The 19,612-nt window shown below is 44.3% G+C and overlaps 1 protein-coding gene across 2 annotated transcripts in view; it reads right to left on the bottom strand.

Annotated features, from left to right (window-relative positions):
* Nucleotides 1–18,563, bottom strand: part of Ubr2 (ubiquitin protein ligase E3 component n-recognin 2) — an 82,041-nt gene extending 63,478 nt beyond the window's left edge. For both annotated transcript variants that reach the window (XM_041655426.1, XM_041655425.1), the window contains exons 1-4: nucleotides 18,186–18,563; nucleotides 8,471–8,730; nucleotides 3,254–3,332; nucleotides 1,165–1,278 (exon numbers count right to left, since the gene is read on the bottom strand). In XM_041655426.1, the coding sequence (XP_041511360.1) occupies nucleotides 1,165–1,278; nucleotides 3,254–3,332; nucleotides 8,471–8,730; nucleotides 18,186–18,263 (531 nt within the window). In that variant the 5' untranslated portion in view covers nucleotides 18,264–18,563. The remainder of the gene's footprint in view (nucleotides 1–1,164; nucleotides 1,279–3,253; nucleotides 3,333–8,470; nucleotides 8,731–18,185) is intronic.
* Nucleotides 18,564–19,612: the final 1,049 nt, after the last annotated feature.

The following is a 19,612-nucleotide window of genomic DNA, read 5'->3' on the forward strand; positions in this document are numbered from 1 at the left end:
AAATTTCTTCCACAATCAGATAGTACTTGCAACACTGATCTTTTTAAAATTAGTTTTACTGGTATGATGTTTTGTCTACAAGTGTTTCTTGCAGCACATACTTGCCTGTGCTTTTGAGAGGCCAGAAGAGACTGTCAGATTCCCTGGAATGGGAGTTACAAATTGTTGAGAGTTATTATGTGAGTGCTGGGAATTGAACCTGGGTCTTCTAGAAGAGCAGCAAATGCTCTTAGCCGTGAGCTTTCTGTAGCCCTGCAATGGTCAATCTTGACTGGCAAGATGAGGGAATCTGGTATTGTCTAGGAGACACAGTCTGGGTCTACGTATGAAGTTACTACAGAGCTTTAACTGACAACGATGATCCACCCTCAAAGTCAGCAGCACCTTCTGACAGGAGCCAGCTGGAAGGAGGTCCCAGGCAAATGCCTGTCTGCCCTCACTCCTGAGCAAGGACAGCTATAACTGCTGCCATCAAACTCCAGCCTCTGAAAAATTTGGCTTTCCAAAGTGAACTGAGCATTAGTGACTCTCCAGGAACTGCCAGGGCTTCGGTGCCAACTGGGAATGCTGAGTCCTCCAGCTCTGTGGACTGTTCTCAGTCTCTCCAGCACGCAGACAGCCACTGCTGCACGAGCCGGTTCCTACGGTACAAGCCTAGATTCTAATAAATCTCCCTTTGTAATGTCTCTATCTTTGTTCCTACCTAATACAGTATTTAATCATTTTTTTCTGTGTGCACATGTGTGTATGGTGTGTTTATGTATGTGTGTAGGTACGATTAATTGCACATGTGTACATGTGTAATCGTAGGCCAGAAGTTGATGTCAGGTGTCTTTTCTCTATCGATTTCTCCTTTGTGTTGAGGTGGGGTCTCTTGTGGAAGCTGAAGCTTAACAACCCTGCTAGTCTGGCTAGCTAGCTTGCCACAGGAAAGAGGGCCTGAGCTGTCCCCAGCATCCCTCTAAAGAGCTGGGCCCGATACAGCATGCACTAGGCAGCGTTTTCTGCAGGAACAGAATCCCTCTCTGGGGAGGAGACAGGAGGATTCCCTGGAGTTCAATGGTCAGCTGTTGAGTCTCTGTCTCTAAAGTAAGGTGGGAAGCAACAGAGGAAGACAACCAACATTAATCTCTGCCTACACAACAACTCTGGGGGCATCTTTACCTCCTCTTCCACAACTTCAGAGCTGTGAAGCTCATGCTTTTGACAGTAAGGACCCTCTTTCCACGCTTCAGTGTCACCACAGTCACAGAAGCCTCCGCCTCCTGATGTCGTCATCTTGAAGAAAAAAGACAGTTATCTGGTAAATATTCACTGGATGTCAGGTTATACATAATATCAAGTGCTAGGACAGAAAACTGCTTAAGTGTTCCTTGCTTTGAAGAGAAAAAAATAGCAAATAAAAGGGGCTGTCAATGTTTTCTTGCAAGTAAGCCTGTAGGTTTTTGACCAATTTCTAAAAAAACTGAGCTACTTTGCTATAGTGGGGAGAGTTCAGGTATTTCAGAGAGGCTGTGTCTGCACACACTGCTTTCTTAATTAGGAAAACACAGGACTGGGGAGGGTCCCCTGGGGTTCTGCTAGAGCGCTGCTGTCTGTGCTAATGATGCTGTAACACAGTAGGCTCAAGCAAACAGCTTTTCTTCTTTAACAACTCCTAAAATTCAGTTCCTTTAAAGGGTTGGTAAAAAGTGCTTATTGAAACTTTGTTATCACCTGGAGGCTTCAGGAATTAGTCACACTTACTTAAACTACAGCAACTAGCTACTAAGTCTGGCAAGACAAAATCTACAGGCTAATAATTGGTATACCAGTAGTAATTTTAAAAAACTACCACAAAAAAGAGTTAGGAATGAGTTAATTCAGATGCAACAAATTTTCGAATAAATGCAACTTTACTCTACCCAAAGCAAGCATTTGTATGCTCTGTGTCACAGCGTAATTAGTGTCATTCTGCATATTCTATTTATTCCCAGGAGATCAGATATGGCCAAGAAACATGGTAGGCCGCCACTTGGGAAACAGCTTGGTGTACACATGTGCTCTTGTTTACCAAACACCAGACAGAGCAGCTGAAGGGTACCTGGGAGCGTCTCGCCAGCTTGTGTGTGTGTGTGTGTATGTGTGTACTGATATTCTATATATCCTTTCTTCTCTATTATCAAGACCTGGGCAGAGGGAATACCAACAACCATGGAAGAGTCCTGGCCCAGCTGGGCTCTGGGATTAGGAACAGGACTGAAGCTCTTCCTACAGTCTATCCAGGGAGCATGCAAGGTTCCTCAAAAAACAGTCCCTTCTCCACCTCCCACACTCAGCAGAGGACAGGGCAGGTCTGGGGAGAGCCTCAAATAAAATCATCAAGAGTCTTAGGGGCTGGAGGTGGGCTCTGAATGACAGAGGAGTATAGGCCTCTTTAATAATCATTTAAAATACTAGATCAATCTAGCGGACAGCTAGCACAGAAGATCCAGTTTTTATGTTATCTTTCTTAAATCTTTTTTTTTTTTTTGATTTTTCGAGACAGGGTTTCTCCGTAGCTTTTGGTTCCTGTCCTGGAACTAGCTCTTGTAGACCAGGCTGGCCTCGAACTCACAGAGATCCGCCTGCCTCTGCCTCCCGAGTGCTGGGATTAAAGGCGTGCGCCACCATCGCCCGGCCTTAAATCTTTGAGTTTCAAAAAGTGTAGGCTTGTAACTCCTTTCTATACTGAACACCTCTACCCCCTCTCCTTCTCCCTCCCCCGGGATGAAACCAAGGGCTTTACCCATGCTTAGCAAAGCCCTTTCTATACTGAACACCTCCCCTTCCCTTCTGGGAATAGAACCCAGGGCTTTCTCTACGCTTGGAAAATACTATACTAACAGCTACATTTCCTAAAAACAAAAACAAAATCCCACAATTTGGAAACCATTCCCCGCCCCCCACCCTTACCTCTAAATCTTTTGGTTTTGAAATGAGAATTTGTTTGGAGGCTCTAGCAAGGGGCTCACTGCTCACATTCCTTCACTGCAGACTGGCCCTGCCCTTGGGCCTGAGCATGCAGCTTTAGGAGGGAGTCCAAGTGGAGCAGTAAGGGAGGAAGGGAATGTCCACGTAGCCAGCCAGGGCAGGAAATCAACCATGGTGAGCAATGGTGTGACAGACATTGTAGCCAGTTTGCCCTCACAGCCATTAGATCTTTAAAATGAGACAGAAGGTACCCAGTATAGAATTCAATACTGTGTGTGGTTGCCATTTGCGCATTACCGACCCTGTATCGATGGTCTCTGTGGATACTTCCCAAAAAGCACTCCATGCATAAAACACAGGTAGGGTCAACTGCACAATCCCTGTCAAGTTAAAGAAAAAGAGAATGAATAAATGGGTATCAAAAATTAATCCTCTCCCTCAATATCAGAACCATTCTGGAAGTGTCAAAATAGGAGTTGCTAGTCCCCAAATCTGCAGCTCTCTGCTCAATGAAATCACCCATGTTTTCAGGCTGGAGTATATGACGGAGCCTTTCAGCACAGCCTTGACCAGAATGGTCTGTCCAATGCTCCACAGGTTTGGGAAGACTTGATCTAGTAAGCTAATGCACCCTGCAGCCACAGCTTACAACCTTCTATTGAAGTGGCATCTAAAATGAAGGTCAGGCGTGAGTACTGAACTCCTGTTGTTAGATAGTAGCACTTTTCTGTTTGTTATTTCACTATGTAGACCATGCTGGCCTTGAACGCACACAGATCTGCCTGCCTCTGCGTCCGGAGTGCCGGGAATAAACATATGCACCACCATGCCAGAGCAGATGTCTTGCATATTAAGCCAACAACTGCCCTATGACTAACTGGGTTCAAGAGTGAAATGTCTGAGGCTGCAAAAGCCCAGAATGGGAGAATTGTTGTATGCTTAATCTGAAGAACATTCTCAAAAGGTTGAAAATAAATACCATTGAACAAGAATTGGAAATATACAACTTATACAACTAATAGCAATATTGAAGGAACTTAAAGAGCAGTAAAATGTCACTTTCAACTGTCCCCTGTATTTTGAACAGTAGCACAGGTCTCTGACAGTATATGTTTGAGGCACTAAATAGATAAATATTCCACATCTGCAACTGGGAAACAGCAGCTCATAGAGCAGTCTAACCTGGGATAATGGAGATGTGGGTGCAGGCCAAGTCCATGGTTCCGAGTTACCAACATTTCCTTCTACAGCCCAAGCATGCTGTCTATGCACTAAACTTCCATGTACTTTGTGGTAACAGAGAGTAGTGCCACAATACAACTTGATTTTCTACTAAGAGTCAAATTACATGGAGGCTAGCTGCTGATGCAACCTCAGAGCTATGTTGCAGCAGGCCTCCCTTGACTGCTGCAACACAGTACCGCCCCAAAGAGGCTGGGACCAACAGAGACGACTGCTAGCCTTGCTTCAGCAGAACGACTTCTCCGTATCTTCAGTCTCACAGCACCAGCTGTTCCCATCACGTACCTGACACACCTGAAAACCCCATGTAAGGACAGAAAGAGAGTGGACCCACTCTTAGAATAGTTCACCCTAACTGATGAATAATCCTTTCCTCCATTTAGTCTGCCCATACGACAAGCTGTCTAAAACCCCAGCAACACAATTCTCTCTAGCAGCCTGCATACCCTACTTGTGCTCTGTAATAAATTAATCAAAAGCCCTTTGGCCTCAGAATTTTTTCTCTAAGGGGTGACAGAAAACCCAGGACACGGGGTAGAGGTCTTGTTTTGTTTCTCGATCTCAGGAACTCCCTAGCCTTTACCAGGGACGAGTCCCAAAAGCAGCTGCCACATGTCTGAGTTTCAGTGCCCACAAGAAAAGTCCATTAAAAAACAAAAGAATAGTCATAAACTTTTATTATCACCAACTCATGTAATTTTATTTATTCACGTGTGTGAGTGCGCATGCCTATGTACCACAATTCTCTCTCTCCTTCCACCAGGTGGGTCCTGGGATTTAACTCAGGTATGAGGCTTGCTGAAAAACACCCTTAACTGCTGAGCCATCTTGCCAGCATATCATACGTTTTCAAATATTTATTTTCAGCATTTTAAATTTTATGTATTTCTGGGTATGTGCACCTGAGTGCATCTGCCTGCATAGGGCAATGGTGAGTTAGAACTGCTACGACTGGGATACCAGTAGCTACAAGATGACCAGCATGGATGCTGGGAACAGAACTTGGGACCTCTGCTGAGCCAATCTCCAGCCGCCATCATATATTTTTAACAACAAAGTACAGGTCTAAGCATTTAAATTTAGCTGCATGAAAAAAAAATACAAAAACAGCCCATTTTCCCACATTTTATTATATATGAGTGGAAAACCCCTAACATTCTGGCATGTAAGAATAAAAGAAAGGGCTTTCCAAGCAGAGGCCTGGTGTGACATGACACAGATGTTCTGGCTCGTGCTTCCTAGCGGCTGGAATAACCCTGAGGTGCTCTAGGCCTTAGAAAGCAAACTCCTTCTGACCTTCTGCTGCCTTCCTCTTACCTTGCCCTTCTCTAAGTCATGTGACCAGAACTGAACTACTCGTGAGTCACCCCAGCCTTTCTGTCTTGAAGACAGCCATAGAGAAACCCTCACAGAGTAGCTCCTAAGTGGATCCTAATGGAGATTCCAGGAACGGTCCTGCCCCAAACCACCTAAAGGAATGCTCAAGGCCAAGAAGAATCCATACAGACAGGTTTTGTGGATTTTCCCAGTCTATTATGAGCATTAGGGCTTACCCTTTTTTGTTCAATCACACTGCCACATGACTGAGCTTCACCCATGCTCCATAAAAACCAGAAAGGACACAGCATGGAGAACTTCCAGAATGCTCAACACCTGGGGGGAGCCACATCCAGAGGGCACAGAAGGTTCTCCAAGATCTTGCCCTGTATATTCCTTCATCTGTATCCTTTGCGATATGCTTTATAGTAGCCCAAGAAATACAATTCCTTCTGGCAAATTAATCAAACCCAAGGTGAGAGCCATAGGAATAACAATTGCAAATCAACCCATCCTGAAAAATGGGTTTTCAGAATTGGGTGGGAGGGGTCAGAAAGAACCCTGAGGGGTTGGGCAAGAACTGGAGAAATCACCATAAACCCCATATATATCTATTTTAGTGCTTGGACAGTGATAGACTACAGATCACAAGAGGGTCTAGAAGGGCTAACACCTCAAAGCAATGAGCACAGCTGCCATCTAGCCGCTATCCTATGCTAAAAACTATTCCTGACTCAGAAAACCATTTCTAGGGAAAACGATTGATCAAGGCAGACAGGGAGAGATCTACGATGTCACCGAGTCATCTTTTGTTTGTTTTTTGTTTTTCTGACAGGGTTTCTCTGTGTAGTCTTGGCTGTCCTGGAACTCTCTTTCTAGACCAGGATTGCCTTGAACTTACAGAGATCCACCTGCCTTTGTCTCCTGAGTACTGGGATTAAAGGTGTGCTACCAATGCCCAGCAATCTTGTGCCAGAAACTAAGTAAGCACTCTGAGAACACTAGCAGCATAAAAAAAGAGCAAACAGCGGCAAAACGGCAAAAGCTCCTATTGTGTGAAGTTAGGACACAGTGGCTAAGTGAAAAAAAGAATGGTGCTGGATCAATGGCCCCTTCAATCCCCAGGACCCCTGCAAAGGTGGACAGAGAAAATAGCCTCCACAAAGCTGGCACTTCAGCCTTGACGTATGTGCCTCAGCTGTTATGGTCATGGATCAATACATCTCAGGTTCAAGTCCTAGCACTACAAAAATATCAAAACAAAACAAAACAAAGACACTCAAAGCTTCAGAGGAAAGGACAGCTAACACCATGAGAGTGCTTTCCCACACAACTCTTCATTACTTGGGGCGGGAATGACTTTATAGCAGAAACAGCTGCGGACAGCACTGTCATCAAGGATCAATGGGACCACAGGCCACACACTAGGCTTGGACTCATCTCTGTGGCAATCTGGCCAAAGGTACAAGGTCTATTTACCAGACAAATCCAACTTGAAGGGCATTTTCAAAAATAACTAGTTTGTAATCTTCAAAAGTATCAAGATCATAAAAAGAAAATCAAGTAGACTGGGGTAAAATTCAGACTTTAGATTTAAAGACAGACAAATGTGCGGCTGGCATTGTATCTTCTGGGTAGAGGACACCACTGGAGCCACTGGAGTGCAGCCTCCATTTCTGTGAATCACAAGGATGAACTCCATCTACTCCCCAAGCAGCAGCAGCAAGCTCAGAGAGGTCTTTATAATGCCAAGAACTCGCTCTACAGCGCTTCACTGTACAGTACAATCAGAAGTGATACTCTGACCACACTGATAAGGAAAAAATAACATGGAAAACCAGATACCTTAATTAGCTTAATTCAAATTTTACAGCAAAATATTTTTTACAAGTTGAACAACGCCTCTATCAACAGTATATCCGCACGATGGCATACTCTTTAGCTGTGTAAACTGAATGGAAAGACGCTAAACTTTTAGAAAATTTAGTTCTGTATACATACTTGTTTCGAGACAGGGCTCCTCTATGTAGCCATGCCTGTCCTGGAACTCGCTCTGTAGACCAGGCTGGCCTCGAACTCACAGAGATATGCGTGCCTCTGCCTCCCGAGTGCTGGAAGCGTGCATCACCACACCTGATTTACATATTTCTTTTCATTACATTAATTTATTTTGTGTGTATGGTCACATGTATATGGGCTTTTGAGTGGTCTCTGGGATCACACTCTGGTCAAGAAGCTTAGCACAGCTGCCATTACCCACTGAGCCATCTTGCCACCCTATGTTTGCACATACAGTTAAGACAGTCTGTACATCTGTGTATACGCATGCATGCATGATGCCTAGTAACACACAGAGAATTTCTGGAAGGACAGAGTGTTAAGCAGTGATAATCAGCACAGGAAGTGAGAAGGGGTCAGGGCACGTTCTTCTGTCTTCTCTCACAGACTCAATTTCACCAATCTTTTAAGGTCATCTTGTATTAGTAGGCCCATACAGCAAACATATCCTAATTTCCACCATCCCCAATTAAAAAGAAACTCCTTGGAGAAATGACTGATTCTCCATATAGGTCACAGCAAATACAGAAAGCTGTGGGCATCTCATCATGCCAGAGAGGGAAGCAGCACCCCAAAGCTAATGAAGGCAGAGGAGAGAAACAAAAAAGCCAGTGTGATGGGGATCCACAGCCAACTCCGGAACAATGTGAGTATCAAAAAGAATCATTGTAAGCACGATGCGTCAGGAAGTAACAGGCCAGGACAGAGGTGGAAGTTACTCAGGCCTTCTCCTGTGCTGCTCACAGGCTGCTCTTGATCTGGAAAAAACATTTCATGACTATTTGCTCCTAAATCAGTTAATTAAACTGTATGTATTGGCGGTGCGTACTTTTAAATGTATAGGTTTCATAATTTGGAAATAAAAATCTGAAGGTTTCAGAGAAGAACTGTCGTATTTTACCTGCAAGAGTACGTGGGCTCGCCTACTTTAAACACTCGGCCACAGAGATGAGAAGGCTTGTTCGCCTGTTCAAGCTTCGGAAAGCCCAGGGCAGGGTCCTCACCACAGATGTACCACTCCATTGGCCCCAACAAGATGTGCTGTGCGAGTGTGTCTTCCTTCTGGGGGTAAGGGTTGGGACCCCGGCAGTAGATTTTGGGCACACAGTGGGCTAAATGCTGGTATACTTCTCTGGTAAGGTCAGTTGCTTGCAGCCATTTCTTAAAAAAAAAAAAAAAAAAAAAAAAAAAAAAAAAAAGTTTTAAATAAGATCAACTGAGTACTAAATTCGAGCAATTATACCCAACTTCCTTTTTGGTAAAAATATAATAATAATAATAATAATAATAATTTGTTTATATTGTTAAACATTAAAATTTTAATCCGGCCAGCAAGATGGGTTAAAGTCCTTGCCTGATGACTTCATTTCAAACCCCAGGACCCTCATAAAGGTTCTCGTTCTCCCCCCCCCCGACCCCTTATTCAAACCACAGCTGTTGTGTTCATTTGACTTCTAATGCTTTGCTCAAAAAATGTTATTCCAATTGTGAGAGGGATTTTCATGTCAGGGACAGACAGATGGATAGAGTGTGTGTGTGTGTGTGTGTGTATGTACGTGTGTGCTCTCATAAATGTCATCCCACAAGAGCCTGGATGGATAGACTGTGTGTACGTGTGTGTGTGTAGTCTCTCATGAACGTTATCCTACAAGAGCCTGGCCTATTGACTATGGCTTCTTTCTCTGACCAGCTTCTCTCTCTAAATCCTTTCCCCTTAGCTCTCTCTACTAAATCCAAATAAAAAAAAAAACAAAAATCAAAAACACTTCCCTTTTCTGGGCCTCGACTTTGCTTCCATCTACTTATATATCTGGATATCTCACAAGTTGTCCCAAACTGAACTCCTAACCTCCCACCGCCATCTGAATCTATTACTCCTTTCTCCAAGTCAGCATTTACCTAGACTTGAAAAGTTTCCTCTTCTCCACTCAACATCGGCACTTTGTCTTCACCGTTAGACAGGCACCCAAAAACTCTCCTGCACCTACTCGTTTCTCTCTACAGAACCCTCACCCCGTCCCAGGAGCAGCATGGCCATGGAATTCTTGGGGTCCCCACCAACTTTGTCCCTCTGCAAATTTTTCTAACCTCACTATTGGGGTAATTTTTGACAAATCCCCACTTGGACATGTCATACATCTTCCCAATATGTTCATGATTAAGGCCCTGAAATGGCCTGCTAAGTCCTTCTAGCTGTTTTTGGTCACTCTCTGAGTGTACTGGCTTTTCCTCTCAGGAGGTGTCTTCTCAGTCCCTTTCCCTCCTCCCTGCCCTTCGTCAGGTGTGCAGCAGTGAGCACTTGGTTAGACTGGTGAACGACTACAAGTGTGCTTTCACTCATTCTGTTTACACTCCAGAAAGAAAGGGGAGGGGAGGTCCAGACCTCTAGACTTAGGTCAGTTAAGTCTAAAGCTGAACCCACTGAGCCCTAGGTAAGACCCCTCGAAGCACTCCCTTGCCCTTCCTCTCTCCTTCTCCCCTTTTCTGGCCTTCTGCCACATATCCTGCCTCCTCTGCCACACATGCCATCGCTCTCTTAAACTTCCATATTGGCTCTAAGCCAAGAAAAAGATAGAAACCTCACAACATGAAATAAAGGGACCATTTCTGCTACAACGCAGCTAAGTGAACTGCTAACACAACTCATAAACCCAGGGTTTACTTAAGATGCGATCAGAGTCTTGTTAAGAAAGGCTTCTACTTTCCAGGCTTGATGCTGCACACCTTTAATCCCAGCACTTGGGAGGCAGAGGCAAGCGGACCTCTGAGTTCCAGGACAGCTGAGTCTACACAGAGAAACCCTGCCTTGAAAAACCAAAAAGGGAGCCTGGGGGAGGACTCCAAGCCAGGCAGAGTGCTGTGTGTGCACCTGTACTTCCAGAAGCAGGAAGATAGAGAGTAAGTCAATGTGCGGAGCTGGAGAGGACTCAAAGGTTAAGAGCACTTTTGCTCTTGCAGAGACCCCAGGTTCAGCTCCCAGTACCCACGTGGTGGTTCACAACCATCTGTGACTCTAATTCCAGGGTATGTGGGGCCTTTTTCTCAACTGCAAGGGCACCAGGAATACACATGGCCACACGTGTATACATCCAGAGAAAATGCTCATAGACAGTCAGTCAAATAAGACCTTCATTAGTTATTATCTGTATAATCCTCAGCCCACACAACATTTGAAATATTTGTGACTAAACTAATTAACTTTTTAGCCAATCTCATGTTCCATAGAACTCTTGCTAAAAATCTAAGTATCTTAGTTCATAAGGCTTGGTACTGAAAGAAAGGCCGTAACTGCAAACCTAAGTTTTTTACCACTTGAGTAAAAGTGAATTATCTTCATGTTTGCTTCATGTAAGCAGGAAGGGAGCAAATTATTGTTAAAATGACAGTATTTCTTAGGAGACAATCCCAACATTTTAAGGATTCTCCCTTTTTAAAGAGTAGCTATAAATCAAAATTTTATACATACAGGAACACAATGTGTGAGAATGAACTCACACGTACACACACACACACAGACAGGCACGCACACACACTTTAAGCTCTATAGTTATAAAAAGGGCAAGCAGTGGAATCTTACTCATTGAGTACTTTTTGTTTGTTTTTGAGACAGGGTTTTTCTATGTAGCTCTGGATATCCTGGAACTCTCTATATAGACCAGCCTGGCCTTGAACCCTTAAGAGACCCTCTTGCTTCTACTTCCTGAGTACTGGTATTAAAGGTGTGCACCAGTGCACCTCATTCACTGAGTTTTTAAAAGACACCTTTATTGGCCACATCCATGGGTAAATGTCCAACTGTTTATTGTCAGGTGAGCGAAGACAAGAATAAAAGTTATCAAATTATTCTATGCATATTTTGTGAATGAAAAAGTGTAAGAAATCTGAATACAATTTTAACTGACAACACTAAGGTTTTATTAAAAGCATTTTTCAGTAGGAGACAGTGTTGGATTCTAGAGTCCAACAACAGGACAAGTAAGAACAAATTATAGCTGGGCAATGGTAATGCACGCCTTTAATCCACTTGAGAGGCAGAGGCAGGCAGATCTCTGAGTTCTAGGCCAGCCAGGACTGTTACACAGAGAAACTGTGTCCTGAAAAACCAAATAAATAAATACTCACTTAAAAAATACATCCAGGGGCTGGAGAGATAGCTAAGAGGGTAAAAACATGTACTGCTCTTGCAGAGGACCAGAGTTTGTTCCCTGCACCCGTCTACAATGCATAAGGGATCCAGCATAAGGGATCCAGCATAAGGGATCCAGCACTCTCTTTTGGACATTATGGGTACCTGCAATCATGTGAACATACTCTTACACACACACGTATTTTAAAATAAAGTAAAAATCAGAGGGGGATAACAGGGTCTCACTCTATAGCCCTGGCTAGCCCAGAACTCCCTGTGTAGAGCAGGAACTCACAGGAATCCAAGCGCCTCCACCACCTGAGTGCTGTGACTAAAAGCATGTGGCAGCAAATCTGGCCAGAAATGTCCTGAATAAACAGATTTTTCAAAAAAAGAGAGGACTGGAGATATAGCTTGGGGTAGAACACTTGCGTAGCATGAGCAAGACCCTGTACCTACACTCCACTACGGTAAGAAAGCAAACACAAGAGAATGAATGAAAATCCCAGCACTGGGAAGGCAGTGGCCAGCAGGTCTCTATGAGTTCAAGGCCAGCCTGTCTATAAAGCAAGTTTCAGGACAACCTGGGCTGATAAACCCTGGGGAGACAGAGAAAGAAGAGAGAAAGAGAGAGACAGAGACAGAGAGACAGTCAAGACTGGGTGGGTTTCTCTGTGTAGCTTTGGAGCTTGTCCTGGAACTTCCTTTCACAGCCCAGGCTGGCCTCGAACCCACAAGAGATCCGCCTGCCTCTCCCTCCCCAAGTGCCTGGATTAAAGGCAGGCATAGCCACCACCTAGACAAGAACATTAATTTAAAAAAAAAAAAAGATTAAGTTTAAAATGGTGAAATAGGTGGGGGAATGTGAGCATGCCTGTAATCCCAGCACTTGGGATGTGGAAGCAGGAATATCATAAATTCAAGGTCATCTTCAGCTACTTCAGGAATGAAAGTTAGTTGGAGCGACATGGAATTCTGTTTTAAAAGAATAAAGAAAAAATTTAGTTTTCCGTATTTTATGCTCCCATCTCTCCTAAAGCCTCACTTTTGAAAAATTGTAATCAAAAATAAGGTAGTTCTTAGAAGAAATTATGTAGTATTCATTGTGGTTCCGTCAGCAGATGTATCAAATGTGCCCATAAAGTTTCTCCAATAAAAAGGCTTCGACAGCCGGGCGGTGGTGGCGCACACCTTTAATCCCAGCTTTGTGTAAGAATAATAGCCTTAACTTTTTTCTTTCCTTAAGATTTATTTTTAATTTTGTGTGTATGTATGTGTGTGTTCATGTGTCTGTGTGCATGTGTGCAGATGCCCTCAAGAGGCCAAAAAAGGTCATCAGATTCCCTGGATCTAGAATTACAGGTGGTTGTAAGCTGCGGTGAGTGCTGGGGACTGGCTGAAGTCAGGTGCTCTGCCCCTACCTTACCTTCTCCAGTCGAAGCTTCTTTTTTTTTTTTTTATTTTTTTATTTTTTTTATTTTCGAGACAGGATTTCTCCATAGCTTTTTGGTTCCTGTCCTGGAACTAGCTCTTGTAGACCAGGCTGGCCTCGAACTCACAGAGATCCGCCTGCCTCTGCCTCCCGAGTGCTGGGATTAAAGGCGTGCGCCACCACCGCCCGGCACAAATATCTACTTTTATAGTATATCTGCTATTACTTCAAAACCTAGCTAAGAGGGCTGACATATGTTCCCCATCGCTTAGAAGTATACTACCAGGGCTGATGATGTAGTTCAGCAGTACAGAACTCATAAGGCCCTAGGTACCGATACTGCAGAAATAAGTAAACAAATAAAAAGTTTACTACTGTTGTGTGAAATATTAAAAGCCACCTAAGACATCTGGACTCTATTACAGGCATCTTAATCTGATTAAACTTAACATGTATCATTATATAAGGCAGGAAAAACTTAGGACTGTCTCTCATAATGACTGCTCCCATATTTCTCAACAGAATGAAATGAGCAGCTTTTCATACCCATTCTCCCCTGCTAAATGCAGCTGAGTCTTTCATGTGAAACATTGCTGCATTTGACTGTACTTTAATTTGTCCTTATTTCAGAAACATGGACTGGATGGAGCATTTACTACCTTATAAGTAAGTCCCCATCAAGTAAGTAAAGGAACTGTCCCCTTATTCCACTAAAGTAAACATGCTATGACAACATTTCCAGCTTTCCTGTCATTGAACGTTAAATCTGAGTCCTGAGATTGAGAACATACATAAAACAGAAACACACAAACAATTCCCTAGAGGTTAGCTTTCTTTGCTACTGCAACTAAGTATTCTATAGCCAATTAAAGCTGCATCTTTCCAGCATATCTGATTGGCTTTCGAACAAGGCTATGCAACAGCAATCCCCACTAGTAAAATGTACTACAGAATTGGGGGAAATACAATAAGTCAGTAGGTAGAAAGATACAGAAATGGGCAAAAGCTCGTGGCAAGTGCTCAGCATCAAGACCACGGAAGAAATGCAAATCCAACTCATGAGAAAGCACTTCATACCTAACACAAGGGCAATAATCAGGAAGACAGACTGTGCTGGCAACTGTGCAGAAAGCTAGGAGCCTCCTGCACTGCTGACGGAATAAAAATGCTGCAGCACTTTGGATACAGGCTGCAGTTCCTCAAAAGAGTTATTACCATATGACCCAGCAGTTCCACTCCTAGGGACATGGCCAGGAGAAATCAAAGTGTGCACACACAAATCTCTACACAAATATTCACAGTAGCCCATTCCGGCTCTCCAAAAAGCATCAAAGCCCAAATATCTACCCATTCATGAATGGATAAAACTATATCCATTCATGTGCTATATCCATCTGTACAAGGGGCTATTGTTTGGTAATGAAAAGGAATAAAGTATCAATGCATTCTACAACACTAATGAACATTTGTGAAAAGAAGAAAAATTGTAAAAAAATATTGTATGGTCCCATTTATACGAGATGTTCAGAATAAACGAATCTATGGAGACAAAAAATAGATTAGCAATTGTTTACAGTTTGGAGATCTGAGGCGGGGGGACATATTCCTTTGGGGAATGATAAAAAGATTATAAAAGGGAAGTCATGGCCATACAACTCTAGCATTGCTCCTAGACCCTGAACCATACAGTGTGTGCTCTGCCTCCCTCAGACTACTCACAATGCCAAAGCCAGAAATAATCAACACATCACAAAACTCTACACAAAATCTCTATAATGAGTGCTGGCAAGATTGTCCATTGGTTAAAGGAGCTTGCTTGACAAGTCTGGTGACCTGTGTTTAATTCCCACATAAAGATGGAGGGGGAGAACAGACGCCACATGATGTTCTAGGACGACCTCAAGAGTGGTTGGCACGCACTCTTCGCATACATACACACAAACACAGAAATTCAAGTTCATGAAAGAAACTTGAAATCTCTCAATTGCTGTGTGTGTGCGTGCATGATGCCTCAGAAGGAGCATCAGAATCCTCCTCAATTTCTCACTGCCTTATTTTAAACAAGACTCTCAGAATCTGACTCAGCCAGACTAGCTTGCTAGCAAGCCCCAGGCATCCTCTTGTCTCCTGCTCCCCCGTGCTGGGATCACAGGCACACACCACTGTGCTTGACTTTCTCTGTGGGTGCTGGTGAGAGAACGCAAGCCCTCATGCCTACATGAAGAGTATTTGACTGAATGAGGCATCTACCGAGCTCCAAATTTCCTTTCTTTTTGGAGACAAGAATCCCCTATATAGCAAAGGCTGGACTGGCACTTCCAAATGCTTCTCCTGTCTCAGCCTCTGAAAGCTGGGAGCGCACCACCCACACAGCTTAGATTTATTTCTTTTTTTTGGGGGGGGGGGCAATATGTATATTTCCAAAACAGCAATCTCCCATTAGAACATACTGGAATAATCATGCTTGAATCAATTCTATTGAGAGAGAAGACTGACACCAGCTGGCTTCTGCGATCCTCTAGCGTCACAAGTGTGGAGTCAGTTTAGCTGAAATGGATGCAGTAGACAAGTCTTCCTTCTAATACATTGTGTCAATAGTGTTGAAGACTTGGTGGTACTCAGAGGCCAGGTGTGGTGTCACATGCCTGCCATCCAGCATACAGGAGGCTAAGGCAGGGAGATTCTGAGTTCAAGGCTAGCCTGGGACACACAGCAAGCACATTTCAAAATAACGACACAAAAGGCATCAGTATTTATCAAGTTAAAATGGGATTGGTCCTAGAATATTATCAATCACAGAGGTGAAAATTCTGAAACAATTACTTTAAAATTTTCTTTTTGAGATAGGCTTTTATTTATAGCCCTAACTGGCCTGGAACTCTATTCCGACCAGGCTGGCCTCAAACTGGGCATCCACCTGCCTCTGCCTCAGAATTAAAGATGTGCGTCACCACACCTGACTAAAATTTACTTTAACCAAAGAGAAAACGTGCATTGATTTCAGCTGTGGTTAAGGGCCACGCTGGAGCCTGAGGCTGAAAGGACATGGTAAGTGTTAGTGTCCTGATTAAAGAGACCCAGGAAGCCCCTCTAGGGGCTGGGGGAGCAGGCATGGCTTCTATGTGCATCTACTCTGTCTGAGGGGCTTCTCTTGGCCGCCACACTACATTTCCTCAAGTTTAATTTCATAAATCTACACAAGAAAGCCACTGAAAAGTCAACTGAGCAGAAAGCAGAGTGAGCTCAGGCATGAGATCTTCACAATTTCAAATAAGCACAAGTTAATAAGGGTCTGTTGGGGCTGGAGATGGCTCAGCAGTTAAGAGCACATACTTCTTCACCCAGCACCACACTGGGCATTCAGTGCCTGCGGCCAGGGTGCAGACATCTACACTCGTATGCACATAGCTGACACAGACATACACAAGTACACATAACTAGAAGTAAATTTTTTTAAAGGTTTGTTGCATTTCCCTTGTTTTCCTCCACTTCATCTGCTTGAAAACTTTACCACTTAAGAGCTGGGAGCAACAGCCTCCGCAGCGGGTTTTTCTAAATGGCTTCCTCAGGAACCTCAACAAACTGAGGATTCTCTCATCAATTTTAGAACGGACTAACACAGTGTCATGAGCCAACAGATGCAAAAATTCAGAGCGAGAAAAAAAAAACCAAACCAAACCAAAACACCCACTACTTTGACAACATTAGAAAAGGATACCAAGTCAGTGTTAATTATTTTCCTCTTTTCTTATATCAGGGTTTTAATTTTCTTTTCCAAATATAGTTGATAAATCAAAGGCAGATGGGGGCTGAAAATCTTTGGGTTGTGCAATTTCACACAGAAAGTTCATGAAAACAAGCTGCACACCTTAGTCTTACAAAAAAATTTACAAAACTTGGAAAGACAATGTATTTTTTTTTTTTTTGGATTTTCGAGACAGGGTTTCTCTGTGGTTTTGGACAATGTATTTTTAAAAAACTTTCCTCTCTCACTTACTTCCACCTGAACTTCCTTGGTCTCATCAATCCGCTTCAAACCCTCAACAGCCTCACATCCCAAATACTGTCCCCAGCATGCAGTGTGCTGATGAAGTCAATTCCTAGCTTTTTCATCTGGAGGTCTTAGAGACTGGGCTCCAATTGTCTGAGCCATTCACAGTCACTGTGGACAATCTGTTCCGATAGGTGTCCCCTGCCCTCACTGGCAAAGGACGACACTGAATGTGTTGAAGTCGTTGTCTTTATAATTTTGCTACTTCTATCAGCACTGTTCCTATTACATTTCTAGTCCTCCCTGAGTTTGAATGGCTTAAGTTTAGGGCCTAAGGGCTGCTGATACACTGTGATCAACTATCATTAATGAGCTTGCATCTGTTAACTAAAGCTGCTTTCTCAAAGTTATATAACGTTTCTTGTTCTCCGTCCAACTTTTCCCAACTTTTAGAAAAATGTTTTTTTTTTTTAAAAAAAAACCTCCCAGTCTCAAATGCTCAGCAAACGCATCAAGATGATACCTCGCACACCAGCACCAGTGTTGACATCTAACTAAATAAACAAGTACAAAAGAACTTAAGAGAAAAAAAAAAAAGCATTGAGGGGGGCCTGTGGGGCTCGCAGCTCCAGCAACAAAGTTGGCGAGGGCAACAAGCCTCAGCGCCGACACTGCTCTGTCTAGCCCAAGAAATGGAATCAGAAGATAAAGTAGGGCGACCGTACGACAACGCTAGGAAGCGGCTCGCTCCCTCCCTCCCGTCTTCCAACAGCCGCAGAAAGGGCAAAGGCCCAAGTGTTGTAGACTTAATGGGAGAATGAGGGTAAAGAGGGATAATGAAAGCGCCTTGGTCGAGTCGCCAGGTACAAGGGGGGGTCTATGGACTTATCAGCACAGAAGGCGCGGAGCAGGCTCGATGGCCTCCTGGGTTTTTACCCTACAGGACAGGGCCAGCGCGGCTGTTACCCGAAGTCAGAGGTGCGCTTCGGGATTTCCAGGACTCTGTTCCTACCCCGGGGCGCGGCCTGCGAGGGCCGGACGTAGCCCTCCCGGGCTCCCGCACTCACCCCTGCGATCTCCTCAGCAGAACATTCTAGCAAACTGCGGTCGATGGCCTGCACCTCGGACTCCATCTCCGACGCCATCTTCTCTTCTTCTCTCCTTCCCGGGCGCTCTGGCCGCTGTCGCCTCTCCCCGGACCTTAGCTTCGCTTCTGCTCCCGCAGCCGCGACGGTCGCCTCTGTCCCGGGGCGTCAGTCCCGGGGCGTCCTCGCGGCCGCGAGCCGAGCCGCGCAAGGAGCAAAGCGGGACGCGAACCTGCAGCGGGGACGGCGGTCGCTTGCGCGCGTGCCCGGGCTCAGCGCCCAGAAGTCAAGTCGCCGTCTTGCCCGTGACCCGAGGAAGGACACCGAGAACCCCAGGCCTCGCACTCCGGATGGCCACTACCGCGTTCAACGCAAGGAGAGGGGCAAAAACACCCAGACGGGGGAGCAGAGCATTCTGGGTACTGTAGTCGCTCCCTGCGCGGCCAGGGTGCCGAGCGAAGCCTCTAAAAAAAGGGGCCGCGCACGAGCATCATGGGAGTTGTAGTACATCCGCTGGCGGAAGCCTGGCAAACGACAATTTAGAATCCGTGAAAGGGACTTTGACGCCAGAAGAGTGAAATAACGTGTGAACTGTCTTTTTAGTCTCTCAATCCCATTTATTCTTGTCATTTAAAAAAAGAAATCTCCCTAGCACCAAGAACCGTTCCTGGCACGATAGACACTCAGCTGTCTGTCAAAAGTCTGGTGTCTGACAAGCCCTCAATTGTCAAAAGAATGAATGAACCACACGTTCTATTCCTGAGGTTCTAATGCCTTGTCATCATTACAGTATCGAGGTATATTTAGTACCGAGGTTTTGAAAAGTTTTAAGAAATATTTTTTAAAACTTCTCAAGCAATTTAATTTATGACCTCTGCTTGAGATTTTTTTTTTTTTTTTTTTCAAGACTTGATGCAAAAGAAAGGTAGCCTAACGAGAAAGACCCACTCTCGGGTTCCGGGAGAAGCGCCCTGGAAGTGCGCGCTTACTTCCGCGTCCAACCCGGCTGCGTCCTGCGGCTGCGCGGAGGGAGAGCCGGGGTGTAGAGCTGGGACTGCCATTGTTTTTTGCAGGTTTTCAAAGGTTGAAGGGAAAAAACAAACAAACAAACAAACCACAACAACAGCAACAAATTTTAAGGTCCAATGGCAGTCCACAAAGCATTAGAAGAGGTACTGGATATTTTCCAGCTGCGTTGCTTTAAGATTATACTGACTGCGCCTGAGGGTTTCGCCATCGTTTTTCTCTAAAAGCAGATTGATTAGGGGCGTCTATACACTGAATACTGTATTTGAATACCTTTTAAATTATCGTCGTGGAGAAGTTAAGGCTCTCACGGATGACCTGACTCTAGTTGCCCTGTAGGAAGAGGCTGATTTTTTAAAAAATTTTTTAATTGGAGTTGTTAG

Source organism: Microtus oregoni, unplaced genomic scaffold, assembly GCF_018167655.1.
Source record: "Microtus oregoni isolate MIOR12 unplaced genomic scaffold, Mior012 000007F_ref0000211, whole genome shotgun sequence".
Lineage (NCBI taxonomy): Eukaryota > Metazoa > Chordata > Mammalia > Rodentia > Cricetidae > Microtus > Microtus oregoni.